This window comes from Lupinus angustifolius, chromosome LG14 (genome assembly GCF_001865875.1).
Source record: "Lupinus angustifolius cultivar Tanjil chromosome LG14, LupAngTanjil_v1.0, whole genome shotgun sequence".
Classification (NCBI taxonomy): domain Eukaryota; kingdom Viridiplantae; phylum Streptophyta; class Magnoliopsida; order Fabales; family Fabaceae; genus Lupinus; species Lupinus angustifolius.
The window spans coordinates 15,839,256-15,859,117 of record NC_032022.1 but is presented as its reverse complement, the minus strand read 5'-3'; the positions used below and the strand labels follow the sequence as shown (position 1 = coordinate 15,859,117).

General features: G+C 35.3%; 3 protein-coding genes across 13 annotated transcripts; all 3 read right to left on the bottom strand.

Annotated features, from left to right (window-relative positions):
- On the bottom strand, nt 1,553–6,635 carry LOC109326864 (protein IQ-DOMAIN 32-like). Its single transcript, XM_019559744.1, has 6 exons — nt 6,390–6,635; nt 5,163–5,492; nt 4,874–5,062; nt 4,387–4,467; nt 2,613–4,278; nt 1,553–1,952 (listed from the first exon to the last, which is right to left on the bottom strand). Exons 1-6 carry the CDS (start codon nt 6,459–6,461, stop codon nt 1,933–1,935), a joined length of 2,358 nt encoding a protein of 785 aa, XP_019415289.1. The 5' UTR covers nt 6,462–6,635; the 3' UTR covers nt 1,553–1,932.
- On the bottom strand, nt 9,217–15,390 carry LOC109326954 (protein RCC2). 9 transcript variants are annotated; one of them, XM_019559894.1, is made up of 16 exons: nt 14,961–15,389; nt 14,791–14,852; nt 14,427–14,494; nt 14,025–14,146; nt 13,536–13,641; nt 13,366–13,417; nt 12,802–12,919; nt 12,692–12,722; nt 12,586–12,609; nt 12,333–12,457; nt 11,388–11,469; nt 10,965–11,087; nt 10,826–10,879; nt 10,354–10,423; nt 9,962–10,019; nt 9,217–9,861 (listed from the first exon to the last, which is right to left on the bottom strand). In XM_019559894.1, exons 1-16 carry the CDS (start codon nt 15,154–15,156, stop codon nt 9,536–9,538), a joined length of 1,617 nt encoding a protein of 538 aa, XP_019415439.1. In that variant the 5' UTR covers nt 15,157–15,389; the 3' UTR covers nt 9,217–9,535. The 9 variants fall into 9 exon arrangements, with proteins under 9 accessions (XP_019415439.1, XP_019415440.1, XP_019415442.1 ...); XM_019559895.1 differs by having other exon boundaries at nt 9,217–9,846; XM_019559897.1 differs by having other exon boundaries at nt 9,217–9,834.
- Nucleotides 16,754–19,829, bottom strand: LOC109326842 (protein BASIC PENTACYSTEINE6-like). Of its 3 annotated transcripts, XM_019559709.1 has the most exons (5): nt 19,675–19,770; nt 18,768–18,825; nt 18,413–18,578; nt 17,327–18,284; nt 16,754–17,146 (listed from the first exon to the last, which is right to left on the bottom strand). In XM_019559709.1, the coding sequence occupies exons 3-4, from the start codon at nt 18,479–18,481 to the stop codon at nt 17,340–17,342; spliced, it is 1,014 nt and encodes a 337-aa protein (XP_019415254.1). In that variant the 5' UTR covers nt 18,482–18,578; nt 18,768–18,825; nt 19,675–19,770; the 3' UTR covers nt 16,754–17,146; nt 17,327–17,339. The 3 variants fall into 3 exon arrangements, with proteins under 3 accessions (XP_019415254.1, XP_019415253.1, XP_019415252.1); XM_019559708.1 differs by having other exon boundaries at nt 16,754–18,284; nt 19,758–19,829; XM_019559707.1 differs by having other exon boundaries at nt 16,754–18,284.

Below are 19,862 nucleotides of genomic sequence, written 5' to 3'. Positions count from 1 at the left end.
TAATCAAATTCTCAATCATTTCAGGGTTGTTGAGAATATTATTAAGCATTTCATGATCGAAAAAAAGCATTATCTCCATTAATGAAGAGAAAAATATATGATTTTACATGCGTTTTCAATAACAAAAGTATTATTATATTGTATATAAAAGAATAAAAATGTTTTACCATATTATTATTTCCTTTGTTTTTTTTTATGGTACTTGCCTCTCCATGATTCCACTGTATTATACCAGTTAATAAGGCTACACACGCAGCAGCTACATTGGATAATACACCACCAGCTAACTGTATTATATCAGACTGACATATATATTAAACAAACATTTAATTGACATTAATTGAATCTATTCAAAAATTAATATAATTGATATATAATTATTGATGCAATTAATACTCATAAACACAACCCAAAAAATTCTAAAAAGTATTGATACATGAATTTGACTCATATTCTGTAATTAACTAATTATAATTGATTATCCTTTATTATATAGCAATCACACTAATTATTTATTTAATTTTCGTATAATTTCTTTTATGATACATGCCATAAGATATTATTAAAGTACATTTTGTAGTGCATAATATTTTTCTTATAGATATGATATGATTTTTAGGACTTTTATTTACTTAACACTTATATTATAATTTTCACAACATCTTGCAGGAAGGGGTGTCAAAACGGGCCTTGTCCGCGGGCCAGCCCGCATTGCCCGCAAAAAAATGTGGGCAAGGCATGATATTTTTGCCTATTAGCCCATATTGCCCGGCCCGTTTGCCCGCTTTATTAGCGGGCATTTTAAACGGGCTCCACAGGCGGCCCGCAGGCATTACATTCTACACTTTTAAAATTTTAATCCAAGACTTTATTATTGTTTGGTTATTTTATAATTATTATTGCATACTTGTTAGAGAAAATTATTATCTAATATGGTTAGAGAGACATGTTTTGAATTATTATTATAGAAACTTTGAATTATTATGTAATGTGGTTATGTAAAATCTATTGATTTACTGCATAATGTACTTGATAACTTAGCATTCACCATTGTTTTCACCATTGTTGCTTTTTTAATGTAAACAGGAAAATGCCCGCGGGCCGCCCATTAGCCTGTTAGCCCGTTTTAAAACGGGCAGGGCATGACTTTTTGTCCGTTAACCAATTGCGGGCATGCCCGGCCCACTTAAATTATTGCGGGCATTTGCGGGCGCGGGCTAAACGGGCCGGGCAGCCCGTTTTGACACCCCTACTTGCAGGACACCAATTTCCACATATCTATCTTCACTCATGCTTGAGACATACCACAAGAACTTGAAAATAATAGAAGGGTGACTCAACACACGATGCTCCCACTCAGTAGAGTCTAAAGATGGTAAATATACAGTCTTACTTCTGCAAGTAAAGAGTCTGTTTCTAAAATTTAAACTCGTAACCTTATGATAACTATGCAACAACTTTATCAATACACCAATCAATACAATAAGCATGTCTAAATATTGGACATGCATCACCCTGTCATGAAGACTGGACTGAGAATAATGTTGGGCAATGAATAATAAAAATCTGTGGTAGTCTCAGTCAAGCAAAATATCTTTAACAAACATTAAGATATCACAAGAACTTGTGTCTGAAACTTACTGACAATAACACAATGAAGTGAGCAACAATATACATATAAGCCTCACACTTTCACATATGATGTTCCTAGGCGAACCCTTTTCACAACCAAACTGGGCAGCTTCAAATTTGGGGAGGCAAAGAATAGAAGAGTGAAGAAAATTGAAAAGGAATATAAAAAAAGGCATAAAAACGAAGCCGCAATCCTTCAAAAAGACAAATCACAAATTAAATCAGAAATTCCAAACTGCCACTCCATGGCTGGTAATCAACTATATTGCAGAAGCATGTGAGCACAGTTTAGCTGCCAATTCACCTCAACCATTTTCTCTCTGAAAGACAGAGAAAGCAGAAAGGTAAGAAATAAAACTCAAAACAGAACTAAAATTTTATCTAATTCATCGCTGAAGTGGAGCCTTAACACAGCAGTTAAGGTTGTTCCTAGGTGACATGGAGGTCACAATTTCAAACATTGTTTCCACTTTGTTAAAATGATATTTTTAACGACAAGGTCATTTCACTGAAATACGCCGGTAGAAACTATCAGCCTAAGCTGGTGGGGTCTGAGAGGATACACATATCATATATGCAACCTTACTAATATTAGTGGAGAGACTATCTTCAAGATTTGAGTCTGTTACCTACAACTCACAAGGCAATAATACTTACTATGCACCAAGGCTCACCTTCTCAAATCAAATTTGAGTAGTATATTAACTTAATGGCTAACCAAATTCCTGACATGATTTGTAAACATGTCATTTTAGGATTCCCGTGAACCACAGAGCCTTGATCAATAGCTGGGCTCCTCTCAAGTCTCGCGTCACAAAAAACTTCTAAGTGGACATTACCATTATGTCAATACAAATATAATAACAAAGACCTAAACTGTGATGAGGATCTGCCAATTATTCACAAGTTTACTATCAACAACCCACCCACACAGATACAGAATTACAAGTGTATAAGATGCATTGTAATTTAGAAATTACCTTGTGGAGGATGGACACCATTCGCTTTTGCACTCTGCTGCGCTTGAGACATTGATCGTTGGATGCGCGGAGAAACCTGCCTACCAGTGGGACCAGGTAAGGAATGTCTTTTCTTAAGTTGGATGTCTTCATCATGCACATCAGGACTTGATCTTGGAGAGGTATTTGCATTGATCTTTGCCCTAGCAGACTCTGTAACTTGCATGAAACGAGGAAGTGGATTGTTGTTACTAATATTATCACTTGGTTCTTGATCAACATTATCAGGTTTTACTGAGCCAAAGGAACTGCGTCTCTTGCTACTCAGCTGATCTTTAGGCAGCTTCTCCCTACTACCTCTTGAGCCTGAATCATTATTTGCATTTGCAGGGGATTTGTTACCCACTGACTGGGTCCCACGTTTCTTGCTTGATCCGGTCTTATTGATTTTGCCCTCTTTAAGTTTGATAGATACCTGACTCGAAGGTGTTCCTTGTGATTCAGGGACAGTCATATGGCTTCTAGGTGAAGCTTCTTCTGGAGATGGTCTGAAATCTTGCTGAGCAGACTCTACCTGCTCTCTAGGCAGGGCAGGTGCATTTTTCTCAGCCCTAATACCACGCTCTTCAGAGTCCACAGCTACCACTGACTGAACCATATTGCCAATAGTGCCATCAACAATCTGTGTCTGATCCAAAACAGATTTAGCTGAACTTGAAGCAGGAATGACATGTGGAATATTAGCCTCAACATCAAGATTTGTTGTGTTCTCAAGATTACCAATCCGTTGTACTAAATTTTTGGCATCTCGCTCATTTTCCACAGCCCCAGTCTCTGATATGTCAGGAGAATCCAGAGTGGAAGAAATCGACAGCTCAGTACCACATTCAGAGTCCACAACCTGTGAAACATGGGGAGCAAGGTTCTCGAATGGCAATTCTTTTGATCTATATGCAGTGTCTGTGCTGACAGAAGAGATATCTGCTTCTGATTCAACAGTTGCATCTTGATTGGACAGACTGTTTGTCCTACCCGAATTTGCCTTTGAACTAAGTTCTTCAAATTTTGACTGTGCAGCAATAAATGCAGGATTACTGAGCTTTCTTGAGCCATTTACAGATTTCTTTCCCTCAGCTTCTAGTTGATCCGAGGCAAATCTTTTCATAGATCGTTTGCGCTGCTCGCCATCTATTTCAGGCTTTTCAGGAAGAGAGTTAAGCTCTAGTGGAGCAGTTGAGTCTGACGCTAAATTTTCATTTCCGAAGAAATCAATTTCAGCAGATTTTACAGTATCATCATAGGTAATTGTCTTTTCAGGAGGAACCTGTTCCAAGTTATCTTTCACAAGATATGGTGTAGAGAAGCTTTCTTGAAAGCCTGAGTTATTTGCATCATAACTAGTCAGCTTCTCTTCATCCCTAGAAGGCAAAAGGGGATCACCAACAGCAGGCTTAGAGTCAGCCGACTGGAGATAAACTTTAGATGAAATTCCAGCTTCAAATTGAAATACAGAAGTGCTATCATCGATTATGTCTAATTGCTCTGTCAGAGAATTTGATTTTTTGAACTCTGCAGTATCTTTCGACGATACAGACATCCACCTCTCCAACCATTTCCAAGCAGAGTCAGCTTTAGAAGGATCACACTTGACATGGATAGGTTTGTTCTTTGGTGTTGATTCCAACAGCTTCAATGTACAGAAAAGAAGGGAGGGGATATTTAGTGGAATAAATAAATATAAGGTACATGATGTAATTGCAAAATGGGATACAAAAATTATCCATATTTACCATACCTGATGAGCAAACCTATTGCTAAGCAGCTTCTCGATGGAAGTGTACGTCACATTTGATTTGGTTATGTGATTTTCATTCCCCTGAAACCAGGAAAAATAAACATCAAACTTAGCACAGCGGCTCAAGCATGTTAAGTGACCACAATAATAATAATGCTTTTAACAAATGAAACTATCTAGAGCAAGAATCAATAAACCATGACTATCAATTATCAAATAAAAAAAGAGATCCTAGGTTCAAGCACTTGTAAAGAATTTTCAGTGTACTTTGAGATTGTTTTTTCGGGGACAAGGGAGAGGGGACCTCTAAAGACTAAAATAATATTTCCACACCTCAAGCATAACTACAGATTCTGTTCAACAAATAGAATGATAATCTGCAAAGGTAAGATCATGATGCTATCCATACAAGATTGCAAACTTCAAAAGTAGTAACCTAACAGGCAAGCAAAGCATCTGCCTATCAACGATTCTTAAATAACAATACCAAATTTTTTGAGGAGTCATTTATGTCACCCTTGTACTTCTGAGCAAGACGAGCTCGCACGAGGACCTGCATTTTGATGATGGCTTGAACACAACGCAGGGTTCCTATAGCATGCTTTCGGACCAAGTGCCCACGGATAGCAGCTTGCAACTTCACTACATTCTTACGCTGTAGCAGGTCTCTCTGAGCCTGAAAGAAATCAAAAAAGAAAAAATACACATAAAATGGTGGTTGTAGTTATTAATTCTTGTGAGATTCAAGATAAGTAAACTTCAAAAGGAAAACGTACCAATAACCCTCTGATGGCAGTCTGAATGATAATAAGAGCTGACTCTGGTGGACTGACATCCTCCTTACTCTCGGTTTCAATGGCAATTGTTTCTGATATTTGTGAGCTTTGCAATGAGGATAACTGGGGCTTCTCATCAGAGGAATGTGTTGTGTAAACCTTCTCAACAGCATTAGGTTCAGGAAGTGCTTGAAAATTAAAACTATCACACTCTGTACTCTGCTTATTTGCAAAAGATGGGGCCTCCACATTCACAGTGTTGCTAAGCACACGATGCCTTGCAGATTTCTTCCGGAAACTCCAACCACTTTTATCATTGGAATCCTTGACCTGGAATAACAATTAACAAATATGTATGTATTCATCTACAAATGGGACCATTTCAAAACAAACACTCATTCTTCCAATTTTGCATAAGTAAATTGAGCTTATCAAGCATTCTGTCACAATATTCTTTTCAGTTCCAACTTTAAATTAATTTTACCATGGAATCAAAAAGTGACAACAACGGGAATTTACAGAGAATTTGTCCCCACATTACAAGGACAAAAGAAACATTAAATTCATTGTTAAATATATATTTTTTCCCTAAATGAATCATCTTTCAGTGATCATATGATTAATGCTTCTAACACTTAGGAGTTGTAATTTCCATAGTGTGAAAGTCATCTAGATGAATCATTCACTTATCCAATAAAATTTACTAGCATGCAATGTGCAACTAGTTGAATTTACTTGAGCAATTTACAAACTTTATCCTATGAAAAACAGTGCAACCTAATAACATAGATCTCCAAATCTAGAAAATGTTTGAGCTTATATCAACTAGATATGAAGCAACAGCACTTTCCAAAACTGCACAGCTAGTATCAAATGTCATGATCCTAAGGAAGTAGTAAGATTCTGGAATTAATTTTTAACCAAAACCTACAAAATTACTGTAAAAACAACAATCCATGTTACTCAGATTTGAGGTCATTTCCACGCATTGGTGATGCATCGAAAAAGAATCTCAACTTTTGATATTCCAGCAAAAAATCTTACAAATCGAGCACGCTAACATTTTGCAAAGTTTAAGCATCCAAAACAGAGGCATTGGTGAATTGAGTGAGATTCAAATGAAATCAAGTAAAATCCAACACGAACATGGTAATTGATGAATGTAGGAAAAACAACCTCGGATCATAAAGACACATAACATAGTAAGTAAGTGAAGCAATGAGATACCTGAGATTCATCTTTCTCCGACGCGCCACCACCGCATGTGATTAGTTTGAAGCATGAGACAGGTTTTCCCATTCTCTCACACACACTTTCACTTTCACTTTCACTTTCTAAGTTTGAAGAGAAAAGAAAAGAAACAAAACAAGACCACCTTTGCGGTTACCGTATTGGAAAATGGAACATCGAGGTAAGTAAAGTAAGTACAAGTGCGGACCTTAACGCACATTTAAATCTAACATTATCCTTCCTCTTGAGTCCGCGTTCCGTTACCTCCAAAAAAAATCATGGGATACTTACTCCAACTTACTTATCATTTCCGCCATCAATTATAGGGAAATCTAATGATTTAAATCAGATGTTTCTAGAATTTATGGCTAGAGTAAGTTGATCATCATTCTCTATCTCGTTTGAAAGCTTATTTGTTGTCCCACTTTTGTACTTCTTCATTTACCATCACTACTTCTAGTTGGTTGAATTTTTTTTATTTAAGTTCAAATTATAATTATTAAATATTTTTCCTGGTCAATCATATCTCTTGACACATAGAGTGACATAAAGGAGTAGGACAATAAATATAGACCCGTTTTATTCTATATGCTCAAAGTGTAAAAAATTTATACATTTATTTATATTTAAATTTAATTATTATTGATTCTTCAAATTAAATAATATATAAATAAATGATAAATAATATATTGATTATGTAACTCACTATTTTTATTTTGCGTTGTACCTGTTTGATCTATCATCTTCCTTCAGGGTGTAATTGCTTTTGAAAGTCACGTTATCGTTTAGCAGAATAGTTGAAAGTTGATAGTAGTGTGGTCACTATCCAATACATTATTTAATTTTGAATAAACTCTTTATGTTTGAAAGTCACGTTAAATTAAATTTATACTAATTTGTAAGGGTATCTTTTCCCCCACCTAGGAGATGTAGCATCATATAATGGTATTGTGCTTCAATGGTTCTTCATTTTTAGGAGTATATCTATCTTACTCTATACTCTATTCATTATGCAACTAAATGAGTGATAACAATTTTGTTCCACGCTTGAAACGTGGCTTGGGTTTTTGACTTTTGGGACATACCATAAGAGCACATGGTTACTGTACCTATGTGCATAATTGCATATGCCATTGTACTTGTGATATGTTTTGTCACCAATATGGGTTGCACTTGTAATGTATATGATTATTTATGTATCTTTATAATTCAAAATATATTATCCTTCTAAGACTTTTGGTGGGAGTGAAAATGAAGAAAATGTAGTTCTTTTGTCCTATCTTTGGAGTGTAGGAAGGTTAACAATAACAAAAAAAGAAAGAAATTTTTTTGGTAAAAATATGAAAATTGATTGATAATGTTATATGAAAAAAATTATAACATATAGATTAGGCGTCAAAATATAAGAATATAAGGATTAAATATAACATGCATTTGTTGATGCCCACACAATATGTGCTCCATGTCTTGCATGGACACTCTTGGTTGAATTTTTTGAGATTTAAACATTAAATATCCTTGTAAATATTACAGGCTTTGATTTATTGTAACATGAAATATTTGGTATTTCACAAAATTCTTTTTATAAAGAGTAAACAATTATTTCAGTCACTTAATATTACTAGTTTGATCTCTCAAAAATTGAAAAACTCAAAATAGTTCTCAAAAATTTCCCGGTCAAATTAATTTTTTAGCGTCAAATTAGTCTCTATCAGGTATTGTAAAACATGCTAAAAATGAATAATTCGACCTACATTTAAAACTTTCGGGAACCATTTTGAATTTTTCAATTTTTTAAAGTCCAACCTAATAAGTTCGAAAAACATGAAGGACTGAAATATGCATTTACTCTTTTATAAAAAATGTAAAAGCTTATTTGTGCTCTCATAAGATTTTTTTGCATGTTTCACCTTTAAAATTAGAATCCCCCCTTTACCACACTACTTTAATTTATTTGAAACCTCTTAAATCAAGACTTGGATGTACCCTACTTAATCTTAGCTTCATATAAAAGTTTTGACGGTTTTAATTCATGTTCCTTTTTGGTAGAATCTACATCTCAATGAAAGCAAAGTGTTCCAATCATCAAAAGGGCATGTAAGATTACTTATCATTATCAAGTGGAAAATGATATTATACAATAATAATAATAATTTGTTAAGTTCAGCAATCAATTGGTATTTAGTTACAAGGGCACATGACTAGCCAACCATTTTAGACTCAATTAATAGTGAGTGAGCAAGTAGGGTGGAGCCCCATATCACATGGGATTCCAACACAAGCCAGCAATAAAATTCTTCTTCCATTCCAAAATTTCACCCTTTTTTCAAAATAGTAGTTAATTAGTATCTTTTACATATGCCACATAAATCATCAAAGGTTGTGTTGTAGTGTATAGTGGTATTTTCTAGAAGTTTAAGGACTTGCATGTTCCACATTCTCTCTCCATGACTCTCATCTAATCATTGATAAATTAGGTTGAAGGCATATAGGATATATAAAAGTTTGTAAGTGCCTGAAACTTAATACTATTGAATTAAATCTATAAACTAACGGTGTAAAAATATATACAAACTCAATGATGTTTCAATGATGTTTAAAAAAGAACTATAAATGACAGTGTAAAAAACTCTTACACTGTCAGTGTATACATCTTTTTCCATAGTTTTTAGATTCCATGCAAAACCAAGTTGACGGGTAAGGATTCCTGGGAATTAGTAAGTATTTAAATTAAATAATTAAATAAATAAAGTAAAGGTCATAGATAAATGATGACTATAATAAGGGTATATTCCATAATGGATTAAAAATCAAAATAACTTAATCATCAACAAACATTTCCAAAACATCAAAGTCACCAATTCAGTACATTAGTAGAATAGAAGCATATCCAAAGACACAGGTGATAACAGAGGCAATAAAGGTTTTCCCTTACACAAATTAAAACAAACAGGCATTTCCACCCTCTACATCTCAATTCTCTGCAAATTCAATATGTTCTTCAAAAATTTGCATTAAATACTTGGCAGAACAATATTTTAATAACGCTTAGATGCTAGGTAAAATCACCGGGGAATGAATTACATGTTACAAATCTTTCGGTGTAGAGAACAAAATTTCCAACAAACCTAATCAGTCTCTGGTCATGACGACTTTCTAGGTCTTCCTCTCTTGCCAGATGATTTCACTGGAGGGGATGCTGGAGTGCGGCCGCGTCCACGGCCTCGGCCGGAGCTGCTATTTTTGGATGCTGAAGCCCTGCCTCGGCCTCTACCTGCCCTTTTTACCCCAGCCTTGCCATTAACTTGATCCTCGTCAGTATTGTCACTCTCTTCAGTATCCTCATCCTCTTCCTCGTCCTCGTCCGATGAATCTTTTGCATTTTTCCTCTTCTTTGAATTGTCAGCTCCTTTTGCACCCTTTTTTGCAGGCTGCTTAGGCACTGGAGTTTTGGCTGCAGGCTCATTTGCTGCAGCAAAGAGAACATTCAAATCAGTGCCAGATTATATATTTCAGATGGATGTTATACATTGTATACCTAAAACTGAGAATTATTATAAACAATGTACCTTCACCAATAGCTTTTCCATCATATACATCAAGCTGCAGGAAATGAGAATTTAGGTGCTGTTTACTTTGTCTCAAAATGGAATTTAGAACATAAACTATATGGGACCGGCTATGCATAAGAAATTGAAGAGAATGACAAAGAAGAAAACTGCCATAAATAGAAAGCAAGAAATAACTAAAACATAATCTAACTTTTAGTTAAATTAGCTCTCATGGCACTAAAATATTCACTGTGATCAACAATTTCTGAAAAAAACGGTAGTATAAAACCATAAATCATAACATATCTCATTTAATCAAAATTCATTTAATCCTTTTGCAAACTCAATACGGTTATCATTTGCCAATGGATTCCTCAGATAATATACAGGGTTGTAGGTTTAAGAGCTACCTGCTCAAGTTGATCAGCAACATTTGTTCTATCGACAATAACCATTGAATGAGCCGTACCACAAGCAACACTGTTTGAAAATAAGAAAAGAAATTTAGAATATTATAAGGTAACACATAATTTAAAAGCAGTTTCTGCTTTATTATAAATTTCTTGCTTCAAACCATAATTTCTTAGACTTTGATTTAATTACACACTCAACCTTGTGTTTCAAAAACTACATCCATCCCTTTGCCTGTTTAACTTCAATCATTGCTCATAAGGCCACAAGTGTAATGAGAAAATTAAATTTTAAGGGTAGTTACTGTAATCTAAAAAACAAGTGTGTTGGGTGTAAATAAGTTAAACCTGTAGGGAGGTAGCCATGACTAATGAAAAAATGTCTGACTTCTAAGGTGGAATGTAGAATATGAAACATCCACAGAAGGAAGCATGATTAGATAAAGATGGGTGAATATCCGATTATTAATACCTCATAACATGCATGCCCTCAAGTATATCCACCTTTTTGGGTACCGCTGAAGACCTAAAGGGCAAGTCCAAAGAGAAGAGAAGAAAATTCAGACAAAACAAACAAAACAAAATCATCAACAACAAAATTATACACATACTTTTGTCCCATAGGTCCATATCCCAGCTCTCCGTTCTGGGCTTGGCCCCAGCTTATGCATGAGGAATCAGCCCCAACAAAATGGTGCATACCGCCTGAATCCATGCAACGTAAATTCCAGCCACTATTTACCAAAGCAGATATGGAATAATTTTAGCAAAACCAACAAATTAAAAAGGAGAATGCTAACAAGTGCCCTAAGGGCACTCTTTAAGGAACCAAATGAGAAAGTGTGCATGGGGAATGATGTATTGAATACATTGAAACACATTATACCCAGCTTCCCTCGACACAATTTTTTTCTTGATTCCTTAAAGAGTCCCTTTAGGGCACTCGTTAGCAAGATCCAATAAAGAGAAAAAATTTAGGCTGGAGAATTTTATGTGCCAGGAATTATTATTCAAACCATGAAATAAAGCACAACCTTAAATCCATTAGAGGCTTAGGATACATCCAGTCATCACCATTGTTCTTTAATTTGCCCCACATATACAACTGCCCTCCAGCTGAAATGCAAATAAACTAGCACTGAAACCAATTGCCATTCTTTGGACAATATCCAATCAAAATAACACTAAATAGGGATTTCCTAGCTCAGACAAATTATAATATCTTAGCTCCAGTGACATTAATAAGGGCATTGTGCTACTTCAACTGATAAAATGGCAAGTTAGGGTTCGGAAATCAGTTTAATTTTTTTAGACCTGATAAAAACTAGCACTGCCAATACTTAATTTTTAGCCTTGATAAGGATAATCAGTAGTGAAAATTGATTTAGCCATTGGCAAAGTTCACATGTGACTTGCTGATGTCCAGATATATAAGTAACACAAGGTAGGGAGGTTTGGTAACCGGCTTCAAACTTTTTCCAGCTTGGACTCTTTTTAAATGTACAAATAACCACTCAACAAACTATAACTGATATGTATCAACTCAAGAAAAATGTTGTGTTTTCATATGTTTTCTGCATACTGTTTTGCTTATGTATGTACTGGACATTGGGAACATAACATGTACAATTAAGGATGCAGTACATCCATGGACCATGACTAATAAACATAAATCAGAGGAACTTTGTAATTCTACTTTCATATATCCTCTTTTCTCATCTAAAGAAATTCTTTATTTATCCAAAAGAAAGTACTTTCACAAATCATCTTACTGTACTAAAATTGTATGAATCTTCAAGGTTGATCGAGCACCAAATTCTTCAAGAGTCTAGAAACTTAGATAACAAACCATAATTCTACCAATATCATAAGTTCATAACAGATACATTACCAGAAAGTAATGGAAACAACAACCATGAACAAGATTAATTGTATCAACAAAAAATCATCATAGAACAAAGACCAGATGTGAGGTATACCAGCAGTACATGCAGAATTCACAGAACCAGCTGAAATAATTGCATCAGGAGGCAAAACATTTCTATTCTGGAAGACATCAACACGACGTGGGGCCCACTCATCCTTCTGCTCCCTATGCCCTAGTCTACAGAATTCATGAACTTGGGTGAAAACTTCAACAGAAAACGAGTAAGGATTATACAAGGAAATCCAATTTTAAATAATAAATATCTGATATTTGCATGTAGCCTAATCCGAAAACTAAGCACCAACCTTCCATAACCACCGTAACCCCACCTGCACAAGTGGATAATGCAAAATTAAATTCTATATAACACATAAGTAAGAGACTGAACTAAGAAACTAAAGAATTACTCACGTGTAGACATAGCCATTCTTATCCACCGCCACTACATATCCAAAACAAACAATGAGGACACATAAGAAAGAAGGTCGGATAATAAAAATTAACCATGTAATAACAGCCACCTGTGTGATTTGTTCCACATGCCACTTTGACAATAGTTTCACCAGCAAGAGATGCAATTGCCCGGGGACGTGGCTGGGCTTCATAAACCAACCTTACAGAACTGTCTTTGGAATTATACTGCAAAAACATACAAGAATATGTAAAGCTTTCTGTTCTTTGCACCACAATGCATGCAAATGTATGTTAGCATAAGCAGATTTACATCGGAGTGAGAAAATAAGTGGTTTTAACAGTCAAGTAGAGGAAAGAAAGCTAAATTATAAACTAAAGTATGCTCAAAAAATGGTCAATTTTAGAGGATTACTACTTTCAGTAGTCATAATTCATAAATTACCAGTAATAAAATTCAATCATCATAATCATAAGACTGATGATGTAAAACCCTGAAAACCATGTGTTCCCCACGCACATGGATCTGACCAACTTGCCACTAAATCTGAAAGATTATTATCAAATACAACCACTTGAATAAAGTGTCCTGCGTCCCATGGGTGTAAATGAAAATAAGTACACTCACATATCTTGGTACAACAAATTCAATAAAATATCTTCCTCAAACATACCTCATTATCTGTTCCATGTCCAAGCTGTCCATACTGTGGAAGCCCAGCAGTCCTGGGAAAGATAACGAAAACAAAAGATTGAAAATCAGCAACTACCGTATCTCAAGCAAGAACGGAATCTACATGGAGAATCAAGAAAACCAAATATAATTTTCATCCAGAAACCATACAGTATAGAAGATCCTTCAACAGAAGATAACCACACTGTGAAGTCACCACCACAAGTAGTATATGTTACTTCAGACACAAGACAGCGAACGGGAGATGATTCAATTTCTGCGCAAGACAAAGCAAGGAAGTAAGTCAAATGGTCCTATCTTACGATATTATGCAATCCTGGATATTCATAATCAAACAGAAGGTCATGAACTCAAACTAGAAGTGGTCAATCCACTTAGTTTGAAATCGATGGTCATTTTTTCACGACTTTAGAAGGAACATAGGCAACCAAATGTAATTATCAACTAAACAAACAGCAGAAACAAATCGCAATACAGATTACCACCAGCATCACAATGAGCATCTATAACCATTATTCATTAATGCTATACATGGAGAATAATGTAACGAGGAAAAACATGGATCATACCCAAGCAAACTGCATTTAAAAATGCATTCACATAATTTGATAGAATACTATATAAAAAGACAAAGCATACCATTTCGAACAGAACCTACACCAAGCTGTCCATGCTTGTTCCATCCAAAGGCTAGGGAATTTCCATCATCTGTAACAACCACTGTATGACTCCTCCCTGATCCAGCTTTGAGAATCTTGTATCTGCAAAACTCAAATGTAATGACATTTAGCACAACAAGAAATAATAAACAAATGTAAACAAAAACTCAACCTTTAAATAGAAATGGATAAACAAACACAACACTCCACATTTTTTTTAGTTTCCCAAACATGTAATCCCAGGATCAAACCCAGGACTACATGTTAAAGATACTAGAGCCCCCTTTTACACTAGAGTCAAGACACATTGGTAAAGTGCACATTTTATATAATATTAAAAGAGTAATAAAATATGATTTGAACAGAGCATTCCTTCACTCACTTAGAAAGTCCAGAAACCACAGTTGGCCTATCGCGCTGAATGGTATCTCCATGACCCAGTTGCCCCTTCTGTACGCCAAATTTCATCAATTAGAGTCACACCATAAATTAGACTGATTAAATGCCCAAATTCATCTCCTTGGAAAAAATGTGCGAAAAGCCAAAAAATCACTATGAATCTTAATTCGACACTCAAGAAGCTCAAATGCGGGTCAAACAAGTCATTCGAGGAAATCTTAAGGAACATTAGTCCCTAGCTTGACTGTCATTTGAGATTCATATGAACAAAATTGGAAATTTTAATTTCTCAACTACTGAACTAAATTTTATAAGGTTAAAAGTAAATTATCTCATAATAATCATACATCGTTACGGCCCCATGTATAGCAACGCCCTTCGACATCCAACGCAACGCAATGACAAGATGCTGCATCATTCACAACAACAACAACAAGCATTATACTAAAACAACTAAAAGTAAAAAAAATAAGAAACTGAAACTGAAATTGCAACGGTAACTGTAACTGTAACTGACCGCAACCGGAGACAACGTAGCGAATATCGACGCCAATGAGAGGACGGAGGCGTGTGGGGGAGACCAAGTTACCGTCGATACCTTTCTTACGACCAATCATATCCCAACACGTGGCACCACAGAACAATAGCTCTCCTCCTTTAACCGCTTCATCTTCCTTCTCTTCCTTAAGCGCTGAAGAAGAAGAAGAAGACATTTCCACTGATATTAGAAAAACGGCAGATCTAACGGCTAGTATTCAAAATAGTAGCGGTTAGATGGCGGGAAATGAGTAAAGATGAGAAGAGTGGTTAAGGAGTGAAAGAGAAATTGGTTAACGCAGTGCGGTGAAGAAGGAAATGAAACCCTAACTCAATTTTACACAACTTCTAGTGTGGGGAAAAGGGGATTATAAATAGAAACATTGTCGTTGGGTTTTCGACAATAGCGATCTCAACTTTTGATTATATATTAAATTAAAGAATGAGGATGTTAGAGTAAGATTTTTAATTATACTAATATCCGAGACTTAAATCTAATCACTAATTTAAACTATTAGATTTCTTTATTGAATAAGTAAGTTTAAAAATCTTATCAATCCCTCTTTAAATGAAATATAGTAAGTTGTGGGTAAAAAAAGATTTTCAAAAAATAGAAACGAAATGGTTATTATGTGGCAATTTGGATATCGGGTCCCGCTTCTGTCCTTGTCCTTGGATTTTATTTTTCTTTTATTAGCTTGTTTATCCTAGGCTACAATATTGGAATTTGTCCCTTCCACTCTCTTTACTTATACTTTTGTTTATCATTTAATTCAAACTATACAAATTGCTGGATATTTTAAGTGTGAAGAAAGGAGTCTTATATTATGTAGAAGTAAAAGAATTTGAAAGTATACAGGTGAATGAATTTATAGACTTGATATCTTAAGGTTTTGAGTCAAGATGTTTTAAGTCATTGAAGACCAATTTAGCTCATAGATGACGATTTTCCTAAATGTGATACTAGAGCTGATGGTTTGATACATAACCAAACATTGAAGTGACAAGCAGTCGTAGATCTATGTGAGATCCTTATGTCGAAATTTTTATAATAATAGGTCTAGGCAGTATATTTCGTTGATGGCAATAGAAATGAGCGACGATAGAGATGCATAGCAAATGATGTCAATAAAAGGCAAGATGATATGCAAGTCTTTTGTTATGCATAACCCAAAATTGGGGAGTTTTCTTGTCAAATTTGATCAAAGTGACCAAATGACTATAGATTTGAAGATGAGCTCCATCATTCTAGCAAGAGTCTAATTCATACAAATATACATCGTTTCTACATAGACATAATTACTTGATAATAATAATAATTATAATACCAATAAAATGCTCATCTATCTATTCACCAGTCAAAACCTCAAAGAACAAGGGATATGAAGATAAGGAGCATGCAAAGTTGCAAACAATAAAAAAATATTTCTTGCAAGATATTGCTATTCCATTATAGCTTGAAATTTGAATTTTTTATGTATTTATATTTTTTTCCTGATAATTTACTGTTTGCTATAATGTACATTCATTGGATTTAAATAGTTGTGGAACATAAAATAAATTAAAAAAAACAGTCCTTCAACTTATGAAACATAATGTGCTGTGTTTTATATTTTTTAACTCTCAACCCAAGCCATCCATTTACAAGTAGAAGTAAGGGTTGAACATGAATTAATAAGTCACACATCTATTTTTGTAGAAGCATGTATGTTATGACTTTGTTATGAAAACATGCGCTTAAGACCATTTGTGAAAATTGAGTGTAGCCATCAATGGAAAAATAATGTAAACATGAAGGAGGAAAAATTTAACATACATAACCATTCTACATATAAACTCATAGCTATGGTTCCAAGAAGACCAAGGACACGAGTCTCTACAATTATTTGAGCTTAAGAGCTAGATGCATGACCATGATTACTTAATAAACCTTTTACACGCCCTTAGTAAAACCAGACCATTTCAGCATATTACAAATGATAAGGATGATCATACAATCATTTCTTGAATCACTAATATAACCAACATTCTGCAGGATTATGCATTGTGAACATTGGCAAGGACATAGCGAAACTATTAGCTTTCCCTGATGACCTTACCAATACCTTATTTTCATCCTTGGTTAATTTGAGAATCCATAATTGATCACTAGAAGCTGCTTCTATTTAGAGTAATGAAATATACTCCTACAAAATCTACCTACAAATTCTCCTATACCCTAAGAAATGTGACATGTTTCAGAAAGTGTACTTTAAATTGGTACTTTGTGCGACATGTCACTTTTCTTGTGGTGTATGAGGATTTGTAGATTAATTTTGTAAGAGGGTATATCACTTTTCGAGCCAAAATTTCTCACAAACTACTTTATTGTGATGTATCGATTTGTACCATGTTTGGCCCAATGGTCCTTGAGATCAATGGGGTTCGACAGATCATGGCCTTCTGCAGCAAGCCGACTAAGCAACTTATTGAAAGCACTTCCACTCATCTTCCGACCACCTACCCGAGCATGCCTCTTGTTGGGCACTGCTGGAAGTGGATAAACTGACAGGGTTGTTGTGCAACAAGCAGACTGCCAACCCCCATTACCCCATTTGTAGCACTGCCTCAGAACACCGGTACAAGAGCAAAATGGAGCCGGCATGGTAGACTCGTCATATGCGACTTGATTCAACCCCAAGTCCTGGCCTTTCCAATCAGCCTTTGACACCACTGACTGCTTGTTAAGATCATCACCTCCATTAAACATTTCTTGGCCACTCTTCCATTCGCGCATCTTGCCAAACATTATGTCATTCAAGTCTTCGCTCTCCATCTTGACTTTTCTTGCAGTTTTTGAAATCTTCTTGTTTGGTGAAATTGACTTAGCTTGCTTTGGTCGCTTGGCCCGTCGTGGTTTCCCAGCCTCCAAAGGGATGGGTGATTCTGGGAGAGCATCAGTTGTGTGCATATCCCGTGTGCCATAAGAAGTATCACCCATATTATGTAATTGGTGTACCTGTTGCTGGGGATGATGTATATGCTTGACACCACGTGAGATTTGGCATCCTGGAGGACAGGATGACATGCTACCGCTAGTTAAGGAGCTCTCTCGATACTGAAGAGCTGCAATTGCGTTATCACGTTCCATAATTGCATTATTTCGTTCTGCAATTGCAGTATCTCGCTGCAGGAATGCCATGTCACGCTCTGCAAGTGCTGCCTTTTTCTCAGAAAGAGCCAGGCTTCTTTCTTGAATGGCTGCATCTCTTTCAGCCATAAGTGCCATAATCTGCTTCATGGAAGGCTGGTGTTGCATCAACCACTGCAATGGCAGCAATCAGAAAATTACTATCAAATCCGGCATCTTTTTAGGAGGAAGCACATGCTGCACCATCATGTAGACTTAAATGTAATGAATATATCTATGAGCACAAGGGTATTTCTATATACCTGTCCTTGAGCAGACTTATATTGATCTGGTTTGTGCCTTCCATTTTCACGATGCCCAGGATCATCCATCAGAAACCCGCAAATGGTACAAAAAGCTAAGTATTGACTCTAGGCTTCCTCAACCAATACAGAACTTCATCAATCAAACAAAATTTTGCCATGTTTCCTGCATATCAATATAGAGTCTCTTCAGTGTTTATAGAGCAGTATGTTATAATCAGTGCATCTCTTGTTATCTTTCCTCCTTTTTCTCGGGAGTAGAAAAGAGGAAATAATTCCTCTATCAACAACTCCAACTAGAACGGATACCGCAACAAAAAACTAGAAAAGATGCTGCAAAGAATAAAATGCTTACCATACTTATTATGCATAGGGATTATACACTTATAGCAGATGCTTCATCAAAATTATCCCTACACAAGGAATAAGGTTTAGTAACTCCACAATTAATTCAAGTAGCAGACAATGCCAAATACATAACAGATTCACATATGAAGTGCTAAAGTGTATCTGAAATGAAATTCAGAAATAACGTGTAAGCTCGAAGCATGTGGGGCAACAAATGCGAATTAGGGGAGGGAGGATCTATGAATTAATCATCATTTAGGATCTAGATCACTTCCATGTATGATACTATAGCAACTAGAGTTACCAGAGAAACAACTATAGAAATATTTCAAAATTCATGAACTTATCCTGATTTTATAAATCACATTTCAAAACGTTCATGCTAAGCAGTTAGCACAGCAAACAAAAAGAGAAACATTTGAAGTTAATGAAATTATGCTGATATTATATCAATCATTATTGTTAATTCAGAACTTCCTTGGGAGCAATACACAAACATAAAGCTGGAACAAATTAATAACAATAACACCGAGATTGAGATGCATTTTTACACATGAATTAAAACCAATGTTAGGATCGCAAGTACAGTTCAAGCCTTAGATTTTCAACTTGCAACAGCAACTATGTAGGATCTCCAATTTTTCAACCTACTACTATACCTTTAAAAAAAATAGAAAAATTTGAGAGTAAAATCAGTAAATCAGAAGCAATTAAATAATGAAGCTATAGTAATTGGGGTACAAAACAAGAAAGGAAAGTGGTGAATAATAAATTAAAAAAAAATGAGAAGATATAGAAAATTGAATGGTGCTTAAAGGTCATAAATAATAAAGTCAAAGTAAGTCAAAGGTAAGAAGAGCAAGAATTTGAAGGTGATAATAATTGATAAAGAACATAAGAGAAGTAAAGCTTACTATAGAAGAAGGGGAAAATATAGAGAGAAGAAAACCCTAATCTGGAGAAGGAAGAGGAACAAGTGAGAAGAAAGAGAGTCCACCTGTGTTTGTGTTTATGTTTGTGTCTGTGCTGTGTAACTTTTCTCGTCAGCCACTAACATTTCCACTTGTTGGTCGATGGAGATCAACTGTCCCAGATCGTGTTT